General features: G+C 44.6%; 1 protein-coding gene across 1 annotated transcript in view; it reads left to right on the top strand.

Moving 5' to 3' along the window:
• SLC25A26 (solute carrier family 25 member 26) overlaps positions 1–26,446 on the top strand; it is a 124,457-nt gene that overhangs the window by 62,773 nt on the left and 35,238 nt on the right. The window contains exon 6 of the mRNA XM_019504800.1: positions 20,523–20,567. Coding sequence (XP_019360345.1) covers positions 20,523–20,567 — 45 coding nt within the window. The remainder of the gene's footprint in view (positions 1–20,522; positions 20,568–26,446) is intronic.

Here is a 26,446-nt window from a genome sequence, read left to right as displayed (position 1 = left end):
TTTATCTTAAAAAAAAAAAAAAAAAGAGAGAGAGAGAAAAAAAAAGTGCAGTGAGTATGCACATAGCCGTGAAACTACATCTTTTGTGTCACTCGAAGGTCCCAGCAGAGATACTGTCTGATTTTTATTTTTTTTATATTGGCTATAAAGAAAGAATATAATGGAAAGAAAATAACCTTGGGATCTTATTTTGCATAGCCATCAAAACTATCAGTTAGAATCCTGTTTTTTTTCCAGGATCTAGCTGTTTAGTAGCAGATAAAGTTTCATGCCTGCAGCTGTCTGAAGCTACAGCTGTGTGCTTTCCCTCTCTGATGGGGGGGATGTTCACTGCCTCATTAATATCAGCCTGTGGGTCTATTTTGGAGCTGTTTCCGTTGGTATTATTGTGTTGGCATGAGCAATGGTGAATCATTAGCTGAAGGTCAGAGGGCTGAGTTTGTTTCATTAGTTTGAGTACTATTACTATCACTGGATTTCCAGTGGCTTTATAACATTCGTGCAAGAAATGTCTCTCTCATTTAGCAAGATGGCTTGTTAGGTTGTTAGATTACTCATTTATCTTCTCCCACACACTCCTCTTCCTTCTGCCTACTGTTGTGTCTGAACTTGGCATCGCCTTTGTGCATCTTTCTGTCCAGCAGGCTGCGGACCTGCAGCCTCCTCGAAGAAGTTCTCAACTGAAAACTTCATGAAGAGCTCGTTACATAGACTAATTTCTCTCAATGCACTGAAGTACTTGAGAAAGCAGCAAGCAGAGACATTCAGCTGTTGCTGTCATGTGGGATAGGAAATGCTGGCTCTAAGGATGAGGTGCTTCACAGTGGATGTCCAAGTTTACTCTCCATGGAAGTAGACCAGAGAGCCACTGGTGCCATGTGTGTATGCTTTGATATACCACTGGACAAACCAGTAGCTGCCTAACAGGTGTATCTTAAGTGGTGGTGTGGTCAGCATGCCTCCCCCCACCAATTGAATTTTGTTGCTGTTTCCATTACCAAAATGCTTAAAAGATTTGACCAAGATCAGTGACCCATTGTGGTAGAATCATAGAAAACTTGGCCTGGAAGAGACCTCAGGAGATCATCTACTTCCAAGCTCCTGCTTAAGGTAGGATCATCTCCAAGTCATCCTAGACAAGTGTTTGTCTAACCTATTCTTAAAACCACATGACAAAAACCAAGAACATCCTAACTCTGGACAAGGACAAGGGCTCGGCAAGTGTCCTATCCCTGGAAGGACAAGAAGTAGCTTGTTAAAATGTATGCTCAAGAGATCCACAGAAGAGAACTATACCTCTGCCACCAAAAAGGGCAAAACCCCTACAGGCACAGGGAGAAGCAATCCCTTAATTGAAGAGCTTATAATCTAAATAACCAAGACAACCCCTTGGACCTGAAGCACACTGAAGTTAACGGTCTTGCCCAGGGTCACTCAGGAAGTCTGTGACATGGTTGGGAAATAAACCCTGTTCTTCTGGTGGCCAGTCTAGTGCTTCGATGGCAGGATCATCCTTTATCTGGTCTCTCTCCAACTGCTCATTGAGGATGCCAGCTGCATTTCACCAAGATGGAGCTGAGGGAGGAAAGCCATGGGACCATCTGTTTTCAAAACTACACATTAGTGGCTAATCCCATCTTCACTTTCCAGCCACAGGCTTAGCACAGTTCTGTGGCTCAAGCTTTGTGCAACATCGTGCCTGAGGTTGTGTGAGTTTGGTGCGCTTATGCCTTCTGCAGGCTCTTAGGGCAATCCTTGCTTCCCACAATTTTCTGCGTGTTTGTCTTAAATGAACCATGAAATGATTCAGTGCCCACATGTGGTTTTAATAACAAGTGCATGTGGGCAAATGAAAGAGTGTCGAATGTTCGGTTTGAAGTTTCCAGCGCACAACATGGATTCAGCTCCTTGGCGGGTTTGTAGTGCAGCACTTCGCTGGAGCTGGGTCTTCATTCCTGGGGTCTGTGCTGCTTCAGTTGAGCTTCTTTATCTCTAACTTTCAACAGCTCTTGAGGAGCTGCAAGTTTCTTTAATCAGGGACAGACTTTGGGCTGGGAGCTTGAATGCAATGAATCACTGTAGTCAGGTTTTTGTTTCAGAGTGAGGCAACTTGCTTTCTGGTCTTGTCTAGCTGAGAGCTAAGTTGAGAGCACCAAACTTCTGTAATGGGAAAACCAAATTAAGCATCCATTTCTTAAAAGCCACCGCTGCATTTCGTTTTACCTGGCTCCCTTGCTTGGGAGCACCTAGCAGAGATGCTAAGGACTCAACGAGGCAGTATGCAGACTGAACAACTTTCTTATCCCACCCAGTCTGGGGAAGCTTTCAGTGCTGCCAAGCTATTGGAGCTAGGTTAAGGACCCTGTTGAGCTCATACTTTTTTTTCAGAAATACCCAAAAAGAAAAATACAAGCTGCAAAGCAAAAACAAGCCACAGGAGGAGCTGTGCCTCCATGGTAATTGTGTAATGCATCAAGATGTCCAACTAAAGCTTTCCAAAGGTTCTTGTACTGGTAAGAGCGCTGCCAGCAGATGGAGGGCAGTGATTCTTCCCCTCTATCAGCACTGGGGAGGCCACATCTGGAGTCCTGTGTCCAGTTTTGGGCCCCCCGCTACAGAAAGGATGTAGACAACTTGGAGAGAGTTCAGTGGAGAGCAATGAAAATGGTTCAGAGGCCTGGGGCACATGACTTGTGAGGGCAGACTGAGGGAACTGGGCTTATTTAGTCTGCAGAAGAGAAGACAGAGGGGATTTGATAGCAGCCTTCACCTCCCTGCAGGGGGGCTGCAAAGAGGATGAAGCTAGGCTGGTCTCAGTGGGGGCAGATGACAGGACAAGGAGCAATGGGCTCAAGCTGCAGCAAGGGAAGTTTAGGTTGGATAACAGGAAAAACTTGTTCATGGGGGGGAGGGGGTGAAGCACTGGACCAGGTTACCCAGAGAGGTGGTGGACTCTCCATCCTTGGAGGTTTTTAAAACCTGGCTTGACAAGGCCTTGACTGGGATGATGTAGTTGGGGCTGGTCCTGCTTTGGGCAAGGGGGCGGACTAGATGTGACCTCTTGAGGTCCCTTCCAGGCCTCGTTTTCTATGATTCCGTTTCTGATATTTTCCCTAAAAATATTAGGCCATGATTCCTTTCCCTTTGTTGGCTATTGAGGGGAGATAGTGCCATACCCACAACCTGAGGTCCAGGCAGGACATGATCTTTCTTGGTTCTTAAATGGGAGATTCCTCCTTGAACTGTTACTGGATTTTTTTCCTTCTTCATGCTGCCAGGATGGAGGTTTTCATCTGGATTCAGATGGAACATTATTTTATTAACAAACTTGAGTTTGAGGCTGGCTAGTAGTTGGACTACATCGTAAAGCTGTCGTTGGCCAGGCTTTGACATTGGTATGTGTAGGTATAGAAAGACTGCAAGTGTGTCAGGATACCGCAGGAATGAATAAGATGCAAGACTGTGGTTGAAGTCAATCAGATTCTGGATCAAATGCCAGGTCTCCAGATCAGCAAAAGTGTTTGAGCTCCTCTTGAAGTCCCATTATCGATAAGACGTAGGCACCTGCTTAGCTGTAAGCATGTGGGTGAGTGCCTGAATCTGGTTGAACTGTCAAACTGGACACAGCAATTTAAGGCAGAGCCTGGGAAGTGACCATTTCGGCAATGAGGGTTCACTACTTAAGTCATGGCATATGAAGTAATGAGTTGACATATCTATGATCCTTTCCTTTTTTAAGCAAAAAATGGGTGAACGCATGGTGTAATTGGTAAGGCCACTGGAAAACCTCAGCACAGCAGTGACGTATCCAGAGGTCCATGAGTTTTCAGACAACCTAGTGCTGATTCATTTCAGGCAAGGGAAGATCATGGGAAGAGAAGTGCAGGAGATCCTTAGATGTTGGATCCTTGAATCCTGGGTGCTGTGGAGATGGGGGCATTCTTTGAAATCATGTTAAAGGGAAAGGAAACCGGATGGACAAAGGTAAATGGATGGGATGTCCCTCTCAAAGCATTGGGTCTCCAAGTTTGCATGACTAGAACCAGCCCCTGTGCAGGGGGTGAGATTTCATGGGTGCACAAATGCAACGAGAGATCCAGGTGGCTGTGCAGGGCTCACGTGCAGTGAAGCACTTGCAAGCGTTGGCCTTGAAGTCAACTCCTGCTGACTTTGAGGCTCTCAAAATGTGGCATCTTGTCTGCTTTGAAGCACTATGCCTGACTGCTTTTCTGAGCTGGGGGCTTGTGCAACTCTTCTCCTGGTGACTGTCCTGCTTCTCAGCTTCAGATGCTGAGCTGGGAGTCCCTGCTCTGTTAGGAATAGTCATGTATTTATAAGCAGTGCAATTTCAGCAACCCTGGTATTTCATTGAGAAGACACTGAAGGTGGTTCTGTGCGTCCCAGCTATTGTAGAGCCCTGTGCCAAGAGCAGTCAGGGTGTGGTGGGAGAATGCAATAGGAAATGGGGGTGAAAAGGGAGTTACCAGGGGAAAAAAGTCTAAGCTTCTTTCTGTAACCTGTCCATTTATCGTATTTCAGAAACTTGTTTCCATGTGGATTTCTGTTCTGCTCAAGGAAGCCATAGTAAGCAACGTGACGACCACATGTGAACTTTGATTTTTAGCAGTTCAGTGGGACAAACTTGCAAACCTGTGGGGTCTGTTTCATGCCTAGGGTGTCATTTCTGGATGAAAATAAAGGGGGAATAAATTTACACATGGGTCTCATGCTTTGCAAAGAGGGTGCAGGTTAGAAACCTGGCGTATGGTGTTTTTTGCAGTATGTGAAGAAGCAAACTGGTATCCCCATTTTCCCATCTGTATTCAACACCCTCTCACTAAAGAGTCATTTCTCCATTGCAGTATTCACCTATGCTTCATTTGCAGGATGGCCTGCACTAGTTGTAAATTGTAGGTAAAGATTAATATTGTTTAATCCTCATGCTGTCTGCACACGAGCCGCTCTAGGCCTCGTTTTATTGCTTTTCCTCCACTCCTGTTTCTCTCTGTGCTGCACATGGACTGAAAAGGATCAGATAAATTCTGTGGGTAAAGATCTGTTCAACAGCCGCTGATATATGCAGAGCTATTTCTTTTGATAGCTTGCAGTCAGAAACCGTAGCCAGCAACTGTGGGATTTCCCTATGGTTTTGCCATCCTATGTTCCTGTGCTTTCCACCATGTTGTGTCATCTTTGCCACTGAAATATAAAGAACTTGTCTGGAAAATTTCCTTTTTTTTGCACCATTCAAGGAACTGGCCTTAGCAGGGGAGATCATTGCTGCTATTAATTCTCTCCATACCAAAAATGGAGGTGGGGAATTGTACATTCCCAGTGCTCCCAGTCATATTGGCTCACTGGCTACATATGTGTAGGCTCTCCGGCCCCACTGGTGTGCCAACAAATATCCCTTCTTCCATCAACAAAAGGGAGTTTTGAAAGTGTCAATGTATCTTCTGTCTTTTTAGGTTTAAAAACATGTGGATTGTTCTTTAAAATACCTTATAGCCAAGACAGTTGCCGCTCATCTTTGCAGACACTGTTGCTGTCTTTATAGAAAATCAGAAAAGGGCTGGAAAAAGCATGAGACTCTTTCCTTTAAAGCTGCAATCTCCATTTCAAAACTACCCAAATAACCTTCCCGCAGTTCTCAGAAAATGGCTAGATCTATATACAGGTACATAAGGAGGCTGATGGGTTGTGGTTGGCTCACTGCATATGCACTGTGTGTGTGGGATGGGCTCAGAGTGTTTAATGCACTCTTTCTCATGCTTTTTAGGTGTGAAGCATCCCTCCTTAGACTTGAGACACCCTTTGGAAAATACCAGCTCTTAGCTTCCATTCACTTTTTCAGCCCTATATTTACATGTGCTAGAAGGAGGGAGATTGCTTTGAATTACATGCGTCCCAAGATGCTGTAGATAACAACACCTGTATTCAGTTATTTTATCTCTGTGCCCATCAGGCCTTAAGAACTGAGTTATATCTTAGAGGAGCTGTCACAGCTCTCCTCATTTGCCTCGGAGGCGTAGCCTGAAGGTAATTAATCACCTAATAGATGCACATGTTGACAGTAGGTGGAATTTGGGAATTCATTTGCACCCTTCAAATGGGGCTTGCAGGACTATAATTATCATGAAAGGCAGAAATGAGCTCTGTCACGTGGGTGAATGATTTAGAAGAAATAAACGGTCACAAGCAATGGCACTCTCACTTGCAGCTTTTGGGTTGTGTGTTTTTTAACCAGCCCTGAAATGTTCCCTTCTCCAGTGGCTTTAGAAAGCCTAGGGCAAATCCATTTGTGTTTGGCATTAAAGTGCCCCAAAGCAAATGCCACTGGCTTTTTCCACATCCTTACTTATCTGCCTCTTGCCACCAGAGCTTCACATCTCAGAGCACAGTGTATTTCTCATGCAGCCTCACCTGCCCCTGCAACCACTCCCAGTCTCAGGGAATAGCAGGGTCTATGGACCAGGGGAAGTGGGAGCCCAGGAAGGATGGAGCAGCTGACTGATACTGAGCGGTCCCATTGGCAAAAGAGGGCATAGTTCATGTCCAGACCATGTATTCAGCAGCAAAAGTTTGAAAACATCTTGTGTCTGCGATGCCAGCTAGATGCAAGTTGCAGGGGCTCTGGCGGATGAGCTTAGAGGAATCCAAAGAAATGGGAGAGTAACAGTGATATTTTGATGTGGAGCATTTAAAAAAAAAACCCTTGTCTGGAACAATTAGTAAATGCTTTGCCAAAAGCATGACTTGGGGAAATGCCTTGGTTCTCAGAAGGGCAGTTGTCCTGAATTGGGAGACTTGGTTCAATTGCACAAAGGCGACACGGAGATTTTTCAACTTGCAAATCTCAGTGAACCCTTAACCATGAAATTACTACCAGCAACTCCATGGGGTTTGCAACATCTGGAAAACTTACTTGGTGTTGACTGTTGAACTTATTGGCTTGGAAGTGCATGCGTGTGTGTGTGCTTGCGTGCATGTGTGTGATGGAAATTTTGTCAGACCTATTCTGCATGATATTTTGTTTTCACTGATTGTCTTTCTGACACATTTTAAACAGTACATCAAAGGATAAAAATTGTTTTTTTCCTTTATTGCTGATGGACTCTCTTATTAGGGATGTCTGAGGGGTTTTTGAACCAATTCTGTAATATGCACATTTGCTCTGGCTTCCCTGGATGTTAAAGAGCCAAAAGCCACTGCATCCAAAAGGAAGACTTCAGTGGTATGTAGCTCAAGTCCTTGGAGAGCCACTTGTATGATGGCAAAGGGATTTCCAATGGTAACTTTTATGGTGTTGTTTCTCAAGGTCAGATTCAGCTTAGGCTGCAATGCATTGCCGACACAATCAAAATAGGCGGCCGCTGAAAAGCCCTTATGCGATGCTGTCAGTGTGGAGATGCCCTGCTCAGTTTATGGGACCTGACAGATTGCAGACCGTTTATGTGAGCATGATGTATTTGTAATGCCTGCTTTTTGCTTACGAATTCAGGTTTGGATAATGCCGAACAAAATTGTTTCAGTATAAACGAAGAGTCCTTTTCCCTTTCTGAAGCTCCGCTGCAGCATGTTTTTACTGGCTGGCCAAATTTTGGAAGTGCCCTGGAAATATTTTTCATGAGACAGAGTGGCAAAAAATTAAACGCTCTGGAATGCAGCTGGAGGGGCAGTCCAAGTACCCTCAGCATGTCCCAGTTTGCTTGAAATGTGGTTGCCCTTTACAGACACTCAATTCATCTGCAGGCCAATTTTAACAGGGCACAGTGCAGAAATGACTAACTGTTATGACATGTCCCGAAACAACTCTGGTTCAGCTTGTGTAAATTCTGCGTGTGGGGTGCTTTCGGAGCTGACAGGTGGAATTTTATTGTGATTTTATTTAACTATTCTGACATGCTAAAGGCTCTCGTCATGTATCTTGTTAACTTACTATGTGTTGCAAGGCAGAAGAACAAAGGGTTTTTTTCTTTTCCTTAAATCACCCTAGCCTTCTGTAAGTTTTTTGCAGAGACCCATGTAGTATACAGCAAGACTTCAAAAACTGTTGCTCAGCCTCTGGAAAAGGAAAAAGGGGCATGATACTTTCAGCATTTGACTGTACTTTCAAAGGGAAGAAGAGTGCTAGATAACTAGTCTGGGGTATAGGCAGAGTATGACTGTGCTAGTCTGGGAGGAATTGGTACTGCTGGATAGAAAGAGCTGTGCTTGCAGTGACTTTCGTTTTAGACCCACTGCATGTGGGGTCAGACTCAACCAAATACCAAACTGCCATTAAGGTGTAGCACCTTGTCTTGCTTTCTCCTTTTTTAGTCCAGTATGAATTCAGACCTCTATTTTTTGCTATCCCGTTGCATAAAACCTCGTTCTCAACCCAGACACGAGCCCAGCATGCAGTTGTAATTCAGGCATGAAGGTTCAGTATTGTTTCTCTCCTCAACTTTTCAAATGAAAGCCCTTGTTCTAACTTGCATCGGTGCACATGCATACATTTCAAAGCGAGGATAAGCCTTTGTCTTGCATGAAGCGTGTGCGCAACACCCAACTCTAGGCATGTAGGAACTTTCTGCAGCATAGAGAGAATTCCTTGGACCTGTCGGAGAGGCAAGTTCCTGACATGCACAAATCTTGTACGTGAAACCAGTTAAAACTCCTGGACCTGTGAGCGCTGTGATTTCTTAATCGATCCCCACCCGCGTTTTCAGACATTGACTCTGCATCTTCTTTCCAGCAATTGCTGTTGGCCAAGCAACTGCTTAAGGAAGGCTAAAGTTCCCATAAAATGTATGTAAAGCCAAGCCAGCATTGCTGTCAGCAGACAAGATCCACGCCAGCGAAGCTCCAGCATTCCTGTTGTGAATTGTAAGAACCGAGCCAAGGAACTGGCAGACCCTTCTTGAGCTACTTGGCTGGGGTAGGCATTTTGGTATGGATACAGCTCCAGTGAGGGGAAGAGATCTGCTCGGTGCAGCTTTCTGGACATGAAACTGCCTTTAAATTAATTAAAGCTGAGAGAGCAGTGATTTCTCATCCCCCTCCCCCTCCAGGGACCAAACTTCAGTGGGTGTGCAACGTAGCTTTCTCCTTTTGGTATCAATGTTTTCTACAGTTCTACAGAAGTCGGTCTCTTAAAGGGACCCGGAGCACAACAGATGCTCTGTTTCGGGTGCACGCATGTGTATTTAAAGGGGTGTTTCATGATGAAGCCAAAAACCTTTGGTGGAATCGTAGTTCTGCGCTCACTAGTTGATCCTTGTCTTCGGTATTTGAAGCCATGTTTGGTTCTTTATAGATGTGGCTAAAGCTAAGCCAACCACAGAAGAACTCCATGTTTTTGCTTTTGCTCTGAGTGCTGGATTCAAGGCCGTCTTTAAGACCTCCCCTGACAAGCAGCTGCCACCACCTCATCACGAGGTCATTCCCATAAGTTGCCACGAGCTAAAACGGTGACTCCGAGCTGGGAAGGCAGAAAGTCCCAAGTGGCCATGGTGGATCTAACCTGACATTACACAGCTGCTACCTTTGGGTGGGGTGTTGTAGGAAACTCCCTTGCTTGGGAGCAGAGTGCTGCCTTCACAGCTGCATAGGCAGGAGGTTTAAGTTGGATATTAGGAAAAACTTTCTCAGTAGGAGGATGGAGAAGCACTGGAACAGGTTACCCAGAGAAGTGGTGGATCTCCTTCCTTGGAGGTTTTTAAGGCTTGGCTTGACAAACCCTGCCTGAAATAATCTAGTTGGGGCTGGCCCTACTTGGAGCAGGGGGTTGGACTAGATGTGATGTCCTAAGGTCCCTTTCAACCCTTATTTTCTATGATTCTATCTATCTAGATATAGATGTAGACCTCTCTCTCTCTCTCTCTCTCTCTCTCTCTCTCTCTATATATATATATATGTATCTGTATATAGCTTTCTATATCTGTATCTATATTTATATATGGAGAGAAAAATATGCATCTCCTACCGTCTTTTTTGTCAGGCTGTGCAGCTGGAGCATATGGCCCTGTAGAAGCAATTTTTCTTTTTAAGAGAATTGTTCAGTTTTGGCTGCTGGCATATAGACAATCCTGTTGAAGTCCAGTGGACATAGTTTAATAGTTTCTAATTTCATAGTTTCTAGGGTTGGAAGGGACCTGAACAGATCATCAAGTCTGACCCCCAATTTGAGCACAGGTTACCATGCTTTGCTAAATAGGCATAGGGGCAGACACAAGATTCGGGATGTGGAATCGGATCCTACTGAATTAGCACTAAAAAAATCCAAAATTACACTTTGAAATTAGGGTTTTTTTTAAGAAGCTTTTGAGGATCATTTTGAATAAAGCAATACCAGTTGTACATCAGCCTCACACCCAGGTACAAACATCATTGACTTCTTTCTTGAGTGGCCACTGAAAATGCATGCATTTCCCCTGGTATCCCTGTCTCAGTGCCTTGAGCTGTTGCATTGCTTCTAATGAGGCCATCCACTGTCTGGGGACAGGGACCTACTTTCTGTTGTGTATCGTGCTGTTATGATTGCACGGGCATATTTAATAGCACCATTAGCCACTGGGCACTGGACCTGCACCTCTTCCCAAACATCTCTCTTCTTTGTATGTTTTTAAAAAAGCAAAACGGACAAGGTAGCAGATTAGTATTCTTAAAACTTGATATCAGTCTGCGCTTTTCCCCTCTGCCACATGATGGAGATAATGGTGTGAGCTTTAACCAAGATGGTTTTGCACAGCTCCTCGGCTTCAAAGAAGGCAATTCCAGCTGGATGCTAGTGGCTGTTAGGGCCACTCTTAGAGCATAGGAGCTGTTTTCATGGTTATGGTACATTGCTTTTTTTCACCTCAGACATGCTGGAATAATCGCACACACAATATTTCTGCCTTTTTCCTTTAACGGCTATTCAAGAACTGATTTTTTTTTCTTTCCTGAAAGGGAAACACAGAAGACGAGATCCTTCCCTAACTCATCAAGGTGCTGAAGTCGACAGAGTACTTAAGTCCATCCTTATTCAACACAGCATTTCCGCACGCACTTAAGTCGCAATGACTTCAGCATTTAAAATGCTCTGAAGATAGAAGTAGGAAGCAATGTTGTAGAGACTAGATCAGGAGATAGCCAAATCCGGAGCAGTTTGCTCCCCACTGCTAATTACTGCAAGTGGGAGCCAAAAGAGCTCTTTATCATCACCTGGCCAAATCATTAAGGCTTTCTTGGTAGCATTGTAGTAACAGCATGAGCATTAGCAAAGCTCTTGTGCTGTTCATTAAAACTCGAGCAGCTTCTCTGTTTCTGCCGTCATACGTGTGGAACCTGAATCCAAGTCCATTGAAGCCACATGGAAAGAGGCAGCAAAACTGTGGATTAAACCCATGGGTAAAAGGTGGGGAAAGGGAGAGATTTTCCCCGTAGGGTCTCTTAAATGAGATTCAGGAGCCTCCTGCTGGGAAAACTTATTTTTCTGCAAAGGAATTCCTGTACTTTATGTGCAAACATTTTTTAAGTGATAAGAAAACTATGATAGATTGTGAAATACTCGGCAAGGGAAAAGCACGTTTCTTTTTACTTTAAATAATGCAACAGTTACTCTGAGGACAAACACCCCCACACTCATGTCACCACTATTATGACTGCACTGACATCCAGTTTTATTTGCCTGAATGCTTGTTTCCCCAACTGGTTCCACGGACCCACTTACCCTGTGGTGGCAAACTCAAAATTTGTTTTTTTAACTATTTCTTGAAATGTTTTTTGTGCTTCACTCAAAGCAACAACTGATTTCAGTGCTAACGTTTGTCCAAGAAAGGGGCTTTTTTTCCAGAAGCATTCAGAGATGTAATAATAATTGCACCTATAACACTGTACCACTCTGGGTGTCTATCGTGGAAGAATCTTCTTTGCGTCTCTGGAGCTGCTTACAGCAGAGCTTTCTATTGAAAGAAATTTACATTTGGTTAAAATGCCTTCCAAGTTCTGGAATCAGATGGACACGTCCCACTGCATTATAGTACCTCACACTGGATGATATATATTTACATCCCTGAATATGGGAGAGAACGTCTATAAATGTCAGGGTTTTTCTTCAGAAGATTTTTCCAGAAATGTTGTGTTCCTTGCTTTTGGGTTCTGCTCTTACAGACTTTTTATGTGAACAAAGATTAGTCCTTCATGGTCCTAACTGGAATGCATGTGCATGACTTAAAGGCATTACCTACCAATAAATAGGAGATTAGCTGCGGCTTGTATATTTCCTGATCAGTTCACATTTTTTCAGATGGCTCATTGTTATCCTGTTTCCTTTAACGATGGGACACTCTAATGAGTTTGCCATCTGACATACATCTGCTTCCTGTTAAACAATACCTTCATTCTTCTAGAGCTGCTAAACTCATCTGTTATCCTACAAGATTTTTATCTGTGCTTTAAACAGCATGTACAAGTCGATGTTGGCATATTCATTTTCATTACGGTGAGGATTTTTTGTGCATGTGTGTGCGTGTTGCTTTTCAAACAGGAATTGCAAAGTGGACATTAATTAACATGGGGGTTGTGCATTGAGTCCCAAATTTTGCAAGCCTTTGGACAGTCATACCCCACCCCCTTCCCACAAGCAGTCCTTTTGCTGCTTGAAGTCAAAGAGGAACAGGTTCAAATATGCAAGCTATCTCACTTAGCTTAGTCCTTTTTCTGCAGGCTACTTTGCCCTGCCATCCAAGTTTTGGGATGCGGGTGGGGGGGATGGAGGGACATAGGATCAGAATTTAAAGGCTGTTTGAATACTGATCACTTGATGGAAGAGCTCTGAGTGACAAGACAATGGTATATCATACTCTTGGTGAAAGGCTAAAGCATTTGGCTCTCCTTATCGGGCTGTCTATTAAATCAGCCCTTTTTGTCTTTTTGATTTGTGTATCTGTCTTGGTGCATCTTTCCCCTCCTCTGGTGGGGGATGACAACTGCACTCGGCCTCTGTACATGCTAGCCCTTTGCTTTTCAACACAGGCCCTTAGGAAGGCACAACTCCTTCTCTTCTTCCCCACACTCCCCTCCATCCTTCCAGCAGAGAAGGTCTCCCTGGATCATCTCTCTTCAATGGTTTTTAAAAACAGAAGTATTGTGTAGCTCTGCACCCCGAGCTCAGGAGATAACACACGTGATAAGAAATGCGTGACCCAAGAACACTGCACTTCCCCCAGCCTGATGCTCTAATTTTTTTAATGAGCTTTAAAGACGCTAAGTAACAAGCCATCAGCATGCCCATGTGTAGGACAAGTGTCTCCTCTTTTAGGGATAGAGAAAGAAGCAGTGAGGTGCAGCATTGGCAGGTTATGGAAGAAGTCTGCTTTGGAGCCAGTGACAGTGTTACGACCTCTATGTCCTTCCCTTGTACAGGATCCACGAGCTTAAACCCTAGCTTAACCAATCTGGAAGGGCTAATGGTGGAAAAGAGAGAATTTGCAATTGCATCTCGGTCTCTTAAGCCATGCATTGGTGTTAATCAGCATGTAACAATTAACATCAGCAATGTTGATATTAGTGGCTTTTACTAGTGTGGCATCTCAACCTCCATCAGCCAGCATCCCTGATATGCAGGGCATGGGTCACATGGCTCCTGGTACCCTGGTAGGCAGCATGTTTTACTATATCATAGATTTCATAGACATTCGGGTTGGAAGGGACCTCGTGAGATCATCGGGTCCAGCCATGTGCCCAAAGGGCAGGAAGTCAGCTGGGCTCAGATGACCCCAGCAAGATAAGCATCTAAATGTTTCTTGAATGTATCCAGAGTAGATGTTTTCACCACTTTTTGGGGAGGAGTCTGTTCCAGAATCTGGAGACTCATATGGTAAAGAAGTTTTTCCTTGTGTCCAGTCTAAAATGGTCTTTTACGGTCCAAGAAGCAGTTGAAATTTCCAAAATTCAGCAGGGTGGGTGCAAACTCTGGTGGTGTTACTTGGGCTGGACCCTGCTTCTACAAATGTTCAGCCTTGCCCAGACTAGCCAGCCAAGGTAGGTAAGATACTGGTATAGATTGGCCCATGCATAAATATGTGTTCTCTAAGAAACGAGGCAAGGGAGGGGATTCTCTGCCTCTGACTATTGTCACCGCTTGCCTCGTATTATTACATTTGTACAAAACCTTTTTGTTTCTAATTGCATCGCTATTTATTAAGTGAGCCTCTGCTCATTCATCTCACAGATACACTTGTTCTTCCGCCGTCCGAAATGCTTTCATCTCACCAAGCCGCAGTGAGGACGTCTGCAATTTGACAGCCTTTCAGTCATGCTTAAAGTTACAAATTACCTTTGTTAGGCTTCTTGAGGAGTCTGCAATGCATCAGCCGGAGTCTGGCTGGCAGTGTTAATTGCATGTGAAAATGAATGTTGGCAATAATGCATTTAAGGATATTGTGTGGAGTAGCTGCGCTTAGCTGCTTTTGCTATCGCCTCCAGTCAACGCTACAAGCTCTGATTCTTTATACCACGCTAGATATAATCACATCTATTGCTGTGACCTATGACATGGCCAAGGGAAAAGCTTACCTCATTTCATGCTATCTTTTCAAATCCTATTACGAGGAAAGTGTATTTATAGTTGGAATGTCAGTTTATCATAATCCAGATGTATTGTGTAAGTGCGTGAAGAATTTTAAGAGGACAGGACACCGAAACAGATTTACAATGATTATTAATTGAAGTGTTTTGGTGGTAACTCCAGCAGCGAGACATGATTGTTTTTATTCTGCTGTCGTGTGAACTTGTTGCGGAAAGAGCCCTGTCTCAGAAAGGCGGCTTTTCCCGGTTTGCAATCACAGATGGAGGTACCTCAACAAAATCATTTTTGCAGCCTTCTTTGTCATACTCAGAAATGCATTCTTATGCTGTTGCGTCGATTCTACTGGAGAAATGGGGAGCTGAAAACTTTTTGACCCTTGCTGTTTAAATACCAGGGTGAGGGCCGCTTCTACCAAAATACACTGCTGGTATCAGAGTGGTGCTACAGGCATAAGCCTCATAAATGCCTTGAAGTGAGACTGCAGGTGAGGTGCTCAGAAAAGGTCACTGGGTGCACATGTGCTTTAATGCGCATTAGCCTATTTTAATGCGCATTAAAGAAACACCTTACAAAAATCTGCTTTTTATTTAATGCACATTAAAATAGGCTACTGTGTGTTAAACGTCATGTAAAAAATGTGCTTCTTAGTTAATGCATATTAAGTCAGACTTATGTACATTTTCCTAGTACCTCATAATTGGTGAATTTATACATGTGTTTTAATGCATATTAGCCTATTTTAATACGCATTAAAGCATCAGTAAAAAACCGTGCTATTCAGCTAATGCACATTAAAATAGGCTAATGTGCATTAAGCATCACTTAAACTGTGCTCTTTAGTTAATGTGCATTAAGACAGGTTAATGGGACACGTATACACATGACAGTGCAAACTCGATTAATTGAGTCTGCTGGAGCATGCTAATTAGTGTGCTCCAGCAGCCTCTGCATCACATGTATTCAGCATCCCCACATTTCAAAATGGTGGCGGGGGCACTTTAACTAAAAATGAGCTTTAGTTAAAACACCTCTGCCACCATTTTAAAGTGCAGGACACTGAATACATGTGGCTCTGGAGGCACTTTAATTAGAGTGGCTCTCAGAGCTGCTCTAGTTAAAACTTGCCCCCCACCCCAGAGCATGTGTATAGACGTCTATGCACATTTTCCTAGTACCTCACCATGGAGGTACTAGATTTAATGTGCATTCACTAAAGCGTGCTAATGCATGTGTAGATGTGCCTGCAGGTACTAGATTTAATGCACATTAACTAAAGCACATTAATGCATGTGTAGACTCCCAGTGTTGGCTTAAATCTGTTCCCACTGAACTGAGTCAGAATTTTTGTTACTGGCTGCAAGGCAGTGGATTCGTGAAAAAGTGGGCTCTGAAGTAGCTCCCCTGCCAGTTAGTAACCACCATGTTACCAAGGAAGATACAGTCTAACTTAGGAGGCCCTGGGACTTAATGGGGGATTTTTCTGTTTCTGGCCTCTTTTTTCACTATTTTTCTGCACAGGACAGTGTTGCGTCCTTGTTTGGGGTCAAACCCATGACAAGCGTTGGTCTGATCCAGCCCTCTGTCCAGCTCAAGCCGCAGTGTCATGCTTAGACGTCTCTTGTACATTCCCCAACACTGTTCAAGTTGGAGGCTAGTGGAAACTTGTCTGGGATTCAAAGTCTGGTAGGACTCAGAATAAAGGAAGTGCATAATCCCTTGGTGGGATCATATCTCTTATGTGGTGCATCATACAGAGGACAGGGCTCTTATAGCTCTCGGCTTTGGGACCTCACTTTTGAAAGATAATCAGCTCAGGAGATTGCTGCTCATTCCCTGGTTGATGCAGGGGCAGAGCTCTTGGGGCTCATATGGGAGATGAGAAGGCAAGAATCCTCCATTTTGCATCCGTACAGCCCCACTGGAGCAATAGCTCTGCTGCTTCTGCACAGTCATTCCCCGAGGACCCGGCATGTCCCCCATACCGCTGTGTTGGAGGGGCTGACTTGGAGGTTTTAAGTTGAGCCCTTGACTCTTTGAGTTGGGTTTCATAGGAGCAAGCCAAACCCGTTCAGAAAAGACCAGGCCCTTACGCTCTCCGAGGTGAGCTGTTGACACCAATTTCTGTCCTGCTCTTTACGCAATCATTTGGAAAAACAGATAATTCGGAGAGCGAAGCCCTGCTGAATCAGACGGGGAAGAGAACCTGAATAAACAAACATGTGCTGCAGATCAGTGTGAACATCTGTAGGGTTTATGTTGTTTTGGGAGCACATACCACATAGTTTTTAATTTCTTCTGCTTTTTTAGTTTGCCTCTTTCTCCCCCTGCCCCCCACCCATCTTTTCATAGAGTGTGCTAATAAAGGTTGGGGGTGGAGAGCACAGCTGGCCTGTGCATGCCATGCCACTGTTTAATTTCTAGCTCTGAAGAAGAGTAGTTTTATTGTATTCTAGAAGAGAATAAAGCCACATGCAAATTCCAGCCGTGGACATCTGTTTCCTCTTTATGTGAAAGAATTCTAGCAGTTTAAAGGGAATTCCAGTTTTGAAGGGCCTGGGTCGGTCTGTCTTTTCTTCTTTCTTTTTCCTTTTCTTTTTTTCTCTTTTTCTTCTTTCTTTTTTCCCTCTTTTTCTCTCTCTTTTTTCTTTTTCTCTTTCTTTTTTTTCTCCCTCCCCTTCTCACTCTCTCTCTCTGCCACACCTTGGACATTGTACCCCTGCTGTCTGGCTGCTGTGTCTCCTTCTGGAAGTGATTGGGTTGTGAATTAGCATCACAGCATCGGCCCGATAAGTTCCAAATTGCTGACGAACTCTGTTTTATTGCTAGGAAGACTATCAGCACTTCAGCATTGGCACTGACTCCTTCAGACACCCGTTGTTCTAACTTCCTCCTTGCATTTCTCTTAATTAAACGCTGCCTGCCGAACGCTTCCCTGCTTTTAGGCAGCACCCACAGTGCTTGAAATTTGATTTTTTTAAAACAGGTTTATTTTATTTTTGTCTTTTCCTCTGACTTTGCCATGTGATTGCTTTTTATTTTATTTTAATGGGAGCCTTTAGAACTTCTGGCTTTAAACATCCCATTTGTGTAAATCCACCTAACTCAGGAAAATTAAGCAACAGTAAAATCAGCAATAAAAATGTGCGCCATTTGTTGCAATAAATTGGATATTGGCTGTTAAAGAATGCAGGGCCCAGAGAAACTGTCAGTGTTGTTAATCTGTAAAACATTTTAGAATAATAATTCACAGCTGTCCCAGAGCATTTTTTTTGAATCTGTGTAAGATTTAACTCTATTGAGCAAACAATGGGGCAGTTATATCACATCCAGCCAGGCATGAGGAGGCAACTGGTCTTCTCTGTCTACTTCATGCAGACGTCAAATGGGAGACTGGTAGATCTAGCCAGCGCTTCCCACATGTGTGGACCACATTTCCATTGTTGCCTTAGCCTATTTCAGGCACAAGTATCATTACCCAGCGGGGCGCGATTCAATTCTCTATTCTATTTCTGAAAGTTTTTGGTTTTTTTTGAAGAAAGATAACACATGGACTCAAATTAAAAAATGTCATAAACTTTCAAATGGAGGAGAAGCATCTCTGGCATGAGGGGTTTTATACCCTTGGTTCATAGCCTGGCTGTAAAAGGGGTGGTGACAAAGATAGCCAATTTTTCATCGCTCCATGAATTACCCTTGTAAAGAAACGTCTCTGGATACAGTCATCGTGTGGGGTGTGCTGACTCTATTTCTCTTTAACGGGCACGTTGCTGAACAGATCAGACCAGGATGTAACGTATTTAAAAAAAAAAAAAAAATTGAAGCTTAAAATTCAACTAAGACATGACTTATGAGTATTTCGGCCCAAATCCTGCAATCCTCTTGGCTGTACAAACACCTCTGCATAACCAGAACGATAAGTTATTGCCCCTCCCCAGCTGGTTTGCAAACCCACATGTTGCAGCATCTTGTGAGGTGCACGAGGAATTGAAATGTGATGATTAAACATCCGTATCTCCTTCCACTGTCTCTAGAGAGTAGGATGCAGAAAGTAAACAGCCAGCCCAAATGGTGAAAATCAAATTGAAACTTTAGACCTGTTTCCACTGTGATTTGAAATGCTTCTGACTGGCAACAGAGATAAGAAGGCTTTATTTGGAAAGCATCTTTAACGTCTATATATTTTTGCCACATCAAGTGCAATGGGAAGACCTTCTGAAGGCCGCGTATGCTGGGGAACCCCGTTTGGTTAGATATAAGCGGAGCATAGAGGATTTCCTTTTCTCTCTTTAAGAAAACTGAAGGCATGGCAGCAGCTTTTCTTGGGAGGTTATGTTGCTTTCCATTTTGCAGTGCAAAGAAACCGTGCTCTTTAACTCCCGCTGAACAGTGATGAAGCAGCAAGGGGATATAGATTTTCTCATAAATATATTACTCTGCGTTACTGTCAAGTAACTGGACTTTTTTCACCCAATATCGAACAAGAAATTGAATTGCAGCGCTAGAATTTCAGGGGCCCGATAACCAAGAACCGTGTTTGACCTTTCTGGCAGGGCTTTGAGATGCCACCTGGGATACTGCTCATCGTTCAAGATGACAAACTTCCTCTGAGATTTCAGTTTGTCAGCTCAATGTACAGCAGTGACATTGATTTCTTCTCACTGCCGTTTCCTGCCTGAATAGATAACAAATTTTCTGTGGCAGGTGTCTGTCAAGCTTAGTTTTGCCTGGGAGATGAACTGATTCATCTCATTTATTAATCATTAGTAGCCACACAATGAACCAGGCGGTTCTTTAACTCTCGGGATGTTGGATAAATGTAACGTTTTCTTTGGACCCGTTCAGATGTAGATTTGAATTTAGATTTAATAAGACTTAGACACACACAAAACCAATGTTTCTAATATACTGATAACTTCAGTTGCACCGGATCTGACATACATCGCAGTGTACAATTTAAAAGGTCTGCTACTGTCCTGTTGAATGCTGGGAGCTTCTACAAACTGGGGCTTATCACTGTATCAGTTGCGGGACTGACACTGTGGGTTTTTTGTGCTCCTTCACCTGTCTGGGTTTTACCTTTCTTGTTGCGTGTCCTATACTTAAATAGAAAACTCTTGGGACAGGACTCCTATAAAGTGAGTCCTGTTCTCACTTTATAGGGCCCTGGTCTATGATGATGTCTGATAGCAGCTACTACAACATAGATAGGAAATAGGAGAACAGATGTACGTGGTCCAAGTTGGATTGCACCTGCACTATAGGTGATGTGCAAGAGGAGAACCAAGATTTCCCTCCTCTTAATCTGGGCTGGATTTACAGTGTTGGCAGGTATTCTCAAGTCATTTCTCCATTAAACTCATCTGTTCCAAAGTCATCAGGAGATCATTAATTTTGAAGCCTCCCACTGCTGTTTTCCATGCATCCCATTTGGAGCAGAACTGAGCTTTCAGATAAACTCTTGTGACAGTGTATGTCACCCAGCAGTGCCTTCCCAGGCTGTGCTTGTGGCCTTAGAGGTGCATTGCTTCACATACTCACAGAAATTTAGGGCTGGAAGGGACCTTGCGAGATCATTGGGTCCAGCCCCCCTGTTCTGGGCAGGAAAGACTGCTGGGGTCAAATAACCCCAGCAAGGTGAGCATCTAAGGTGTGCTTGAGCCAGCCTGGTGGCCTCTTTAGTGGCGAGTCCTACCGAGAAGTTCCCTGTACTAGATCATACCATTTATTACTTTTCCCGGCCAACCAGGTAACGATACATTAACATCTCAGCAGGGCATGCGATAAATGAAGTAAAAAGTGCTTTCGTGAAACCCATTCTCCAACAACAGTGTGCGTAAAGTCATCTGTAAAGATTTATAAATGTAATAAGCTGCAGTTCACGGAGCATTCCTAATTTAGCTTGCCAAGGAAAATGCCAACCCAATTTGCTTCTGAAATATTTTTTTTTCTTTTTCTTTTCTCCATGCAGATTCCATTCTCTCTGGTGCAGTTTCCCATTTGGGAGTCTTTAAAGGTAAGATACGTTGAAGATAAATTAACACCCCCCTCCCCATAGACTGGGCTGTCACGTGGATGTACCCATCAAAGCTCATAAAGGCTACTTGCTGGAACACCTGGGAAATGCCAGTGACTGTAGCATTGATGTCTGTTGTGCAAAGAGATGCTAGTACCGTGTGCCGAAAATTAAGACCGTTTTATTTGCTGTCCGAATGAGGGATAGCAATAGAAGTAGTCTGGGAACCATCAAGCTTGTCTAAAAGTCGATACAAGTAGGAAACTTGGAACAGCGCAAAGAGGACTAAGTCTATTCTCCCATGTAAGAGGCCTTCTCATTCATGGCAAAGAGGTATTCCCATCGGCTTTGTACTGTCCAGTAGAAAGGCTCCTCTAGAGAAGGTGTATAACAGGCGATACTTTGAGAGGGAAGTCCTTCTGCATAATGCACACTTTTATGAATTTATCCCAAGCAGTTGATCACTTTTTTTTTAGGTCCTGAGAAATTCCTGGCCATCCTACAAGCCATGAACTTAGAGTTCATGAGCCTGGATTCTGCCCCCAGCTCTGCTTGCAAAACCGTGGCAAGTTGAGTGGCTTCTCTGGGCCTTCTTTTGGTTCCCAGCTCAGATGGCTGTGGGGGAATTTAATGTTCACAAAGTGCTTCTGAGGTCCTGGGTTGTGAGAGAGAATAGAAATATAAAGCGCTATTGCAAACATTTAAAATGTTTCAGGCAGCTCTTTGTATTTATACGAGGCAGAAGGAGAGTGGATGTTGGATGTATATATTTTTTTTTGAAAGAAGAGGGGCTTCTGGAATTGGCTGGGCTGACAACAGAAAGCATAGCAACAGGATAGCTAGTTTCTCCCATCTTGACTCACAAATGTGCACAGACCTTGGCCTGATGGCAGCACTTCAAGACCAGATCCCTAGTCCAGGTTTGAAACCAACACTAACCCCTGAACTCTGTCCTAAGCGATGGTTAGTGCTTGTTGTTCCAGTGGGTTTTGGTATCTTGAGCATTTACTCACTTGGCACTTGGTGGAGGCCACAGAATAATTTTCCATTAACCGCTGGACAGCTGTCAGATGCTACTGATTTTCATTTATAACCAGCCAGGGCTTGGTTCAAACCAGTGAGCTATAAAAATGCATGCTCCATTATCAGTTCTTTAACCCATCCTGTCCTTCGAAGGCCGAAGGAGGTGAGTTTTGCACACTCTGAAATAATACGGAGCTAGTAAGGGGGGGAAAAAGCCTATTGACTCTGATCCCCAAGTCATTCTTACTGCTGGGATTCCCACAGGGATTGGGACATTTTTAAAGTCATGCACAGCATTTCAGGTAGAGCTAAGCGATCAAAAGCCCATCTTTTAACCATTTACAACCCGGGAAGAGCATGTGGAAGACCCCCACAAGTGCCCCACTGGGACTGCCCTTGGCAGCCACAGTCCAAATACAGATCTTCCTGAGCAAGAGGACGCCACAGCCCAACTCCCTTGCCCCAAAATTTCACCAGAAGCTATTGGATGTCCCTTTGGGAATCCAGAGAAGTTGTTGACCACCAGGATTGTCATCTTTTGAATGGACGATCATCCAGATCCATTGCTAGTCCTGCGCTAGGTGCAAGAAAGGAGCCTAGCTACAGGGTGAGTCCGCAGGTGTGCAAGGTAGGAGCGAAAGACTGAGAAGGCGTATAACAACCAGCTGCCTTGGCCTGAGCGCTGTGGGCATTGCAGCATAGTGTGCTTATCACCAAGGATCCTGGTTTTCGCTGATTTTAAAACATCCACAATTTTCAGATATAAAAACATAAACCCAAATCCACGTTTTTCCATGATTAAAAGGAAACACACCACTAATTTCTCTCTCTCTCTCTGTAGGCATTGGCAGTACTACAAGTACATTCATGAGATCTCCATTCAGGGAGTTGTCTGTCTGTCTGTCTGTCTGTCTGTCTGTCTGTCTGTCTGTCTGTCTGTCTGTCTATTGATATAGATATGAGTGGTGTTTCCTTTTAATCATGGAAAAATGTGGATTTGGGCTTACCTATTTTAATCTGAAAATTGGGGATTTTTTTTAAACCAGAGAAAACCAGGATCCTTGCTTATCACCCTACTTCCAGAGCCTGCTATCCCATGGCCCAGGGTGACTCCAATACCTTATTAGGAATCTGGTTTTATGCCAGCGCGTATGAAATGTTCTCTGTCTGCTCTTCTACAGCAGAATCGGCGTGACCTAGGAATCGCTGGTGCAGCAGCATTTTATTTTCCAGAAATTAAGCCTGTCATTAAAAAAAAAAAAAAAAAAAACCACAACCCCCCCCCCAACCACCATAGGGGAGGGGCTTTGTTCTCTCCAAAACCACAAAAAGCAGGATCATGATGTAGCTGTTCCCAGAACGTAAAGCTGTTTCAACTAATGTTCACGTGGCTATGGCAGTAAAAATATATTGTTTAGAAGGCAAGCTTTAAAAGAGACAGCTTGACCTGAGCTGGCTAAATAAGCGAGCCATTTAGTATTAGATGGCATGTTTAATCTCAGTGGCTTGGTACCTGTGTCCAGCCAAAGTGGACTGTAACCCATTTGAGTACAGAGTATGGGCGCCTAGCGTAGGGCTCCTGCAGCCGGTCTTGCATGCTACAGCCACTTGGGTTTCACGAGAGCTCGCTGTTTGTCACTCGAAAGCCACAGCAGTGAAAGCAGGAGCCCTTTACAGAACTCTTAAAAAATCCCTGACAGAACAAAAAAGGAGGGGAGGGAAAAAAGCTCTGGCCCCATCAGCTATGAGAACATGGCAAGCAGCCGCATGAGCAGGATGACTCAATGGCAGATCTTCCCACTGGGTCTTCGAAGGGAACGTGGGGAGACAGGAGAGTAAAGGCCATGTGAGAGAGACAGCACAAAGCAGCAGCACAGGAGCCTTTATCTCTTGACTAGATACCGTGGATGGGATTGTCCTGTGCTGCATTTAACACAGGTGCTTGTGACAGGGGATGAAACACCCTAAGTAAAAGGACCGATAAGCGTATGTTGTATAGAAAGGGTCAACTCATTACTGCAGGCAAGTGACTCAGACGCTGCGGCTGGATAGCGTTACCGCCCATAATAAAACGTGCACTTGTATAAACAGATAACCGGAGGGTTCAGCCTCCTGCGCCTCCGCATGAGCTAATCGCTGCAGGGATCGTGCAAATACATTCCCTTGCAAAGCACACTGGGATGGGTGCTATGCTGGGGAGCAGGGGTTAGTCTCCCTCGAGACATCAGGTGTCGGTCACAGCCCGCAGCAGGAGAGAAAACACGTGTTCCTGTAATCCATTCTGCATCTGCCTTGCCCCAAGCAGCCATACGCTAGTCTGTTCCTTGCCATTTGTTCTGCAGCCTGGGTTTCAGCTGTTACGAGCACGTCTGCAAATACAGAGAGGCCACCCTGCATCATGGACGCTGACATACCGCAGCACTGGAATGGCAAGGGGATTAGAGTGCCAGCGGGGAATATTGTGCACATACTATGAAGTCCCTTACAAAGCAGGCACTAACCAAGCGGGTATTGAGATGACTGGCAAGAGGTACAGATTTAGTGCTCAAAGCACAAAATGCTTTGTCTGTGGCTTGCATTGATGCAGCTATTGCATCCAGGCTGGAACTAGTTGGTTAACAGACCTTTCTCTTCAGCCTGAGCGTCTGAAAAAGTAGTAAAAGAAAATCCAGGGACTTTTTAAAATCCACTCTTTATATTGGCAGAGACACGTTGCCTGGTTTTATAGTGCAGGAAGCCCAGTCCTATTATTTATGTTTAACACCTCCAGCCCCTTCCTCTCCCCCAGATATGGAGGAGAGCGTGATGGTTTTGGCTGCTCATTGAATTAAAAAAAAAATAAAAAAGGGAGGTGCATGAACTTGGCGTTGAGGCTTTTAGCGGGAATCCCAACATGGGTCGCTGTAAGTGGCACAAGCCCCTGCAGTGCAAAGGGGCAGGGTGACCTGGCACAAGCACTTGAGCTGATGCTGCTGTGACAGCTTGGCTCGAGGAGATGGGCATTCAAGTAGGCCAGTCTCGGGCCATTGAGCACCAGCGGAGGTACCAGGATGGGTTTTCTAAAAGTGGTTTTGGAATTGTGTCAGAGCTGGTCCCATGGGCTGTGCATCAGCATTTCCAGCAGGGAAACTCCCCTGGGCTGTGCACCGACATTTCTAACTTCACAACTCTTTCAGCTGGGAATCCCAAATGGCAGGAACTCATTTTTTTGAGCCTTGATTGAGTCACAGTGAGTCCAGTCAGTCTTTCTCTTCTGTGTCCCACGAGTTGGGCAGATGGCCATGAATTGCCTGCTCACTTTTGCCATTGGGGTTGGACCTGATGATCTGTTTAGGTCCCTTCCAACCCGAAGTACTATGATACTAAGTACTGTGATACACTCCGTGGTTCTCATCTGTACTTATTTTTGTTCCACACACCGATCATCTCAGCCATTCATAAAATGCGACACACATCTGCCACGGTACATCTTCAACTCCCACCATTTTTATTTTTTGGAAAGCCTCATCGGCAGGAATCGCAGCTGTTCTGACTTCTGTGTAGAAATTTGCAGAAATTTAAGGTACCTGTTCAGTGAAAAAAAAGCACATGGAGCTGAAAGTGAGGATGCATGACCTCTGGCTTGGAGAGTGACAGCATCCTTTCCTTCGAGAGGTCTGTGTGGGATTGGCAGCAAAGTCTTAACGAGCAGCTCCATGGATGGATATCCCTGGGACAGCCGGGATCTCTGTGGAATGAACCTTTCTCTTGCAGGAAACAAGACTCTCGCCTCTTGATTTTATCTCCCTGCATGTTGGCTGCACTTCAGAACCAGCAAGAATTACTCTGGCACCGATATAAATGGGGAAGGATCTCCACAGAGCCTTGCTGGTGTATTGTGTGTCTGAACACCACCGCCCCCACCATCCCTACCTGGTGTTTCATGCGGAGGGAACAGGCAGGCAGGAATGGGGGAGAAGGCAAGTCCCATTTCAGTGGCCTTTTGCGAAACAGCCTAAAGTTTCCAGATTGAGGGAAAACAAAACCAGAAGCCTTGTGTGTCCTCCCCTGGGCAGGTCGGAGCTGAGATGAGCAAGGCATTCCTGGGTTTTGAGGTCAGAACGAACTGTTACGCTCGCGCTGTCTGATGGCCTCTGCAACACAGTGCAAGAAATCCTACATTTAGCTCCCCAGTGAAGCCTGCCCTAGACTGTGCTGCCTAGCTGCCCCTGGGCACCCAGGATCAAGCATGGACCCTTTGAAATCCAGCATGGAGTGGTATTCAGGGGGTGTGGAAGGGGGGTAATGAAGCTGAGATGCGATGTTGGAGTCCTGTGGTGGGCTCCTTGCAATGCTGGCACCAAGGAGATATTGTATGCCTCCCTCCCATGCCATGGCCAAGGCCTTTGCTTTCTTATTGGAGAGGAGCAGGCTGCTTGTAGGGGCATATCTGCCCCCGCAACCTATGTAGGGCCAAAATAAAGAGCCTGTTGAAGAATCTGGCCAAACTGGACCCAGAATGAGTCTCCCTGGGGTGCTGGAGGGAAGAGTAGGGGAGAAATACCCTTGCATTTCTTTTTGCTGTACCTTATTCCATTTTTAAATCAAGGGCAAATGAAACCCAGACCAAGGTTTAAGCCCACTTCCTTGCTGGCTGTGTAAATTATTTTACCATCCCTCCCTCCCCCCTCAAGTAACGATCAGGCTGATTGTAGCCTATTCCTTTCTTCTAACGTGCCCACATCCCCCCACATCTCAGTGTCATCAGCAAATTTGAACAGGGTGCTTTTTATCCTCACCCAAGTCACTGATGAAGATGTTGAATGGTGCGGGCCCAAGGACAGAGCCCTGCGGAACCTCACTGCCCACATCCCTCC

Source organism: Gavialis gangeticus, unplaced genomic scaffold (assembly GCF_001723915.1).
Source record: "Gavialis gangeticus isolate Ggan-Ray unplaced genomic scaffold, GavGan_comp1, whole genome shotgun sequence".
In the NCBI taxonomy this organism is placed as follows: Eukaryota; Metazoa; Chordata; order Crocodylia; family Gavialidae; genus Gavialis; species Gavialis gangeticus.
This window is presented reverse-complemented; position numbering and strand designations above follow the sequence as displayed.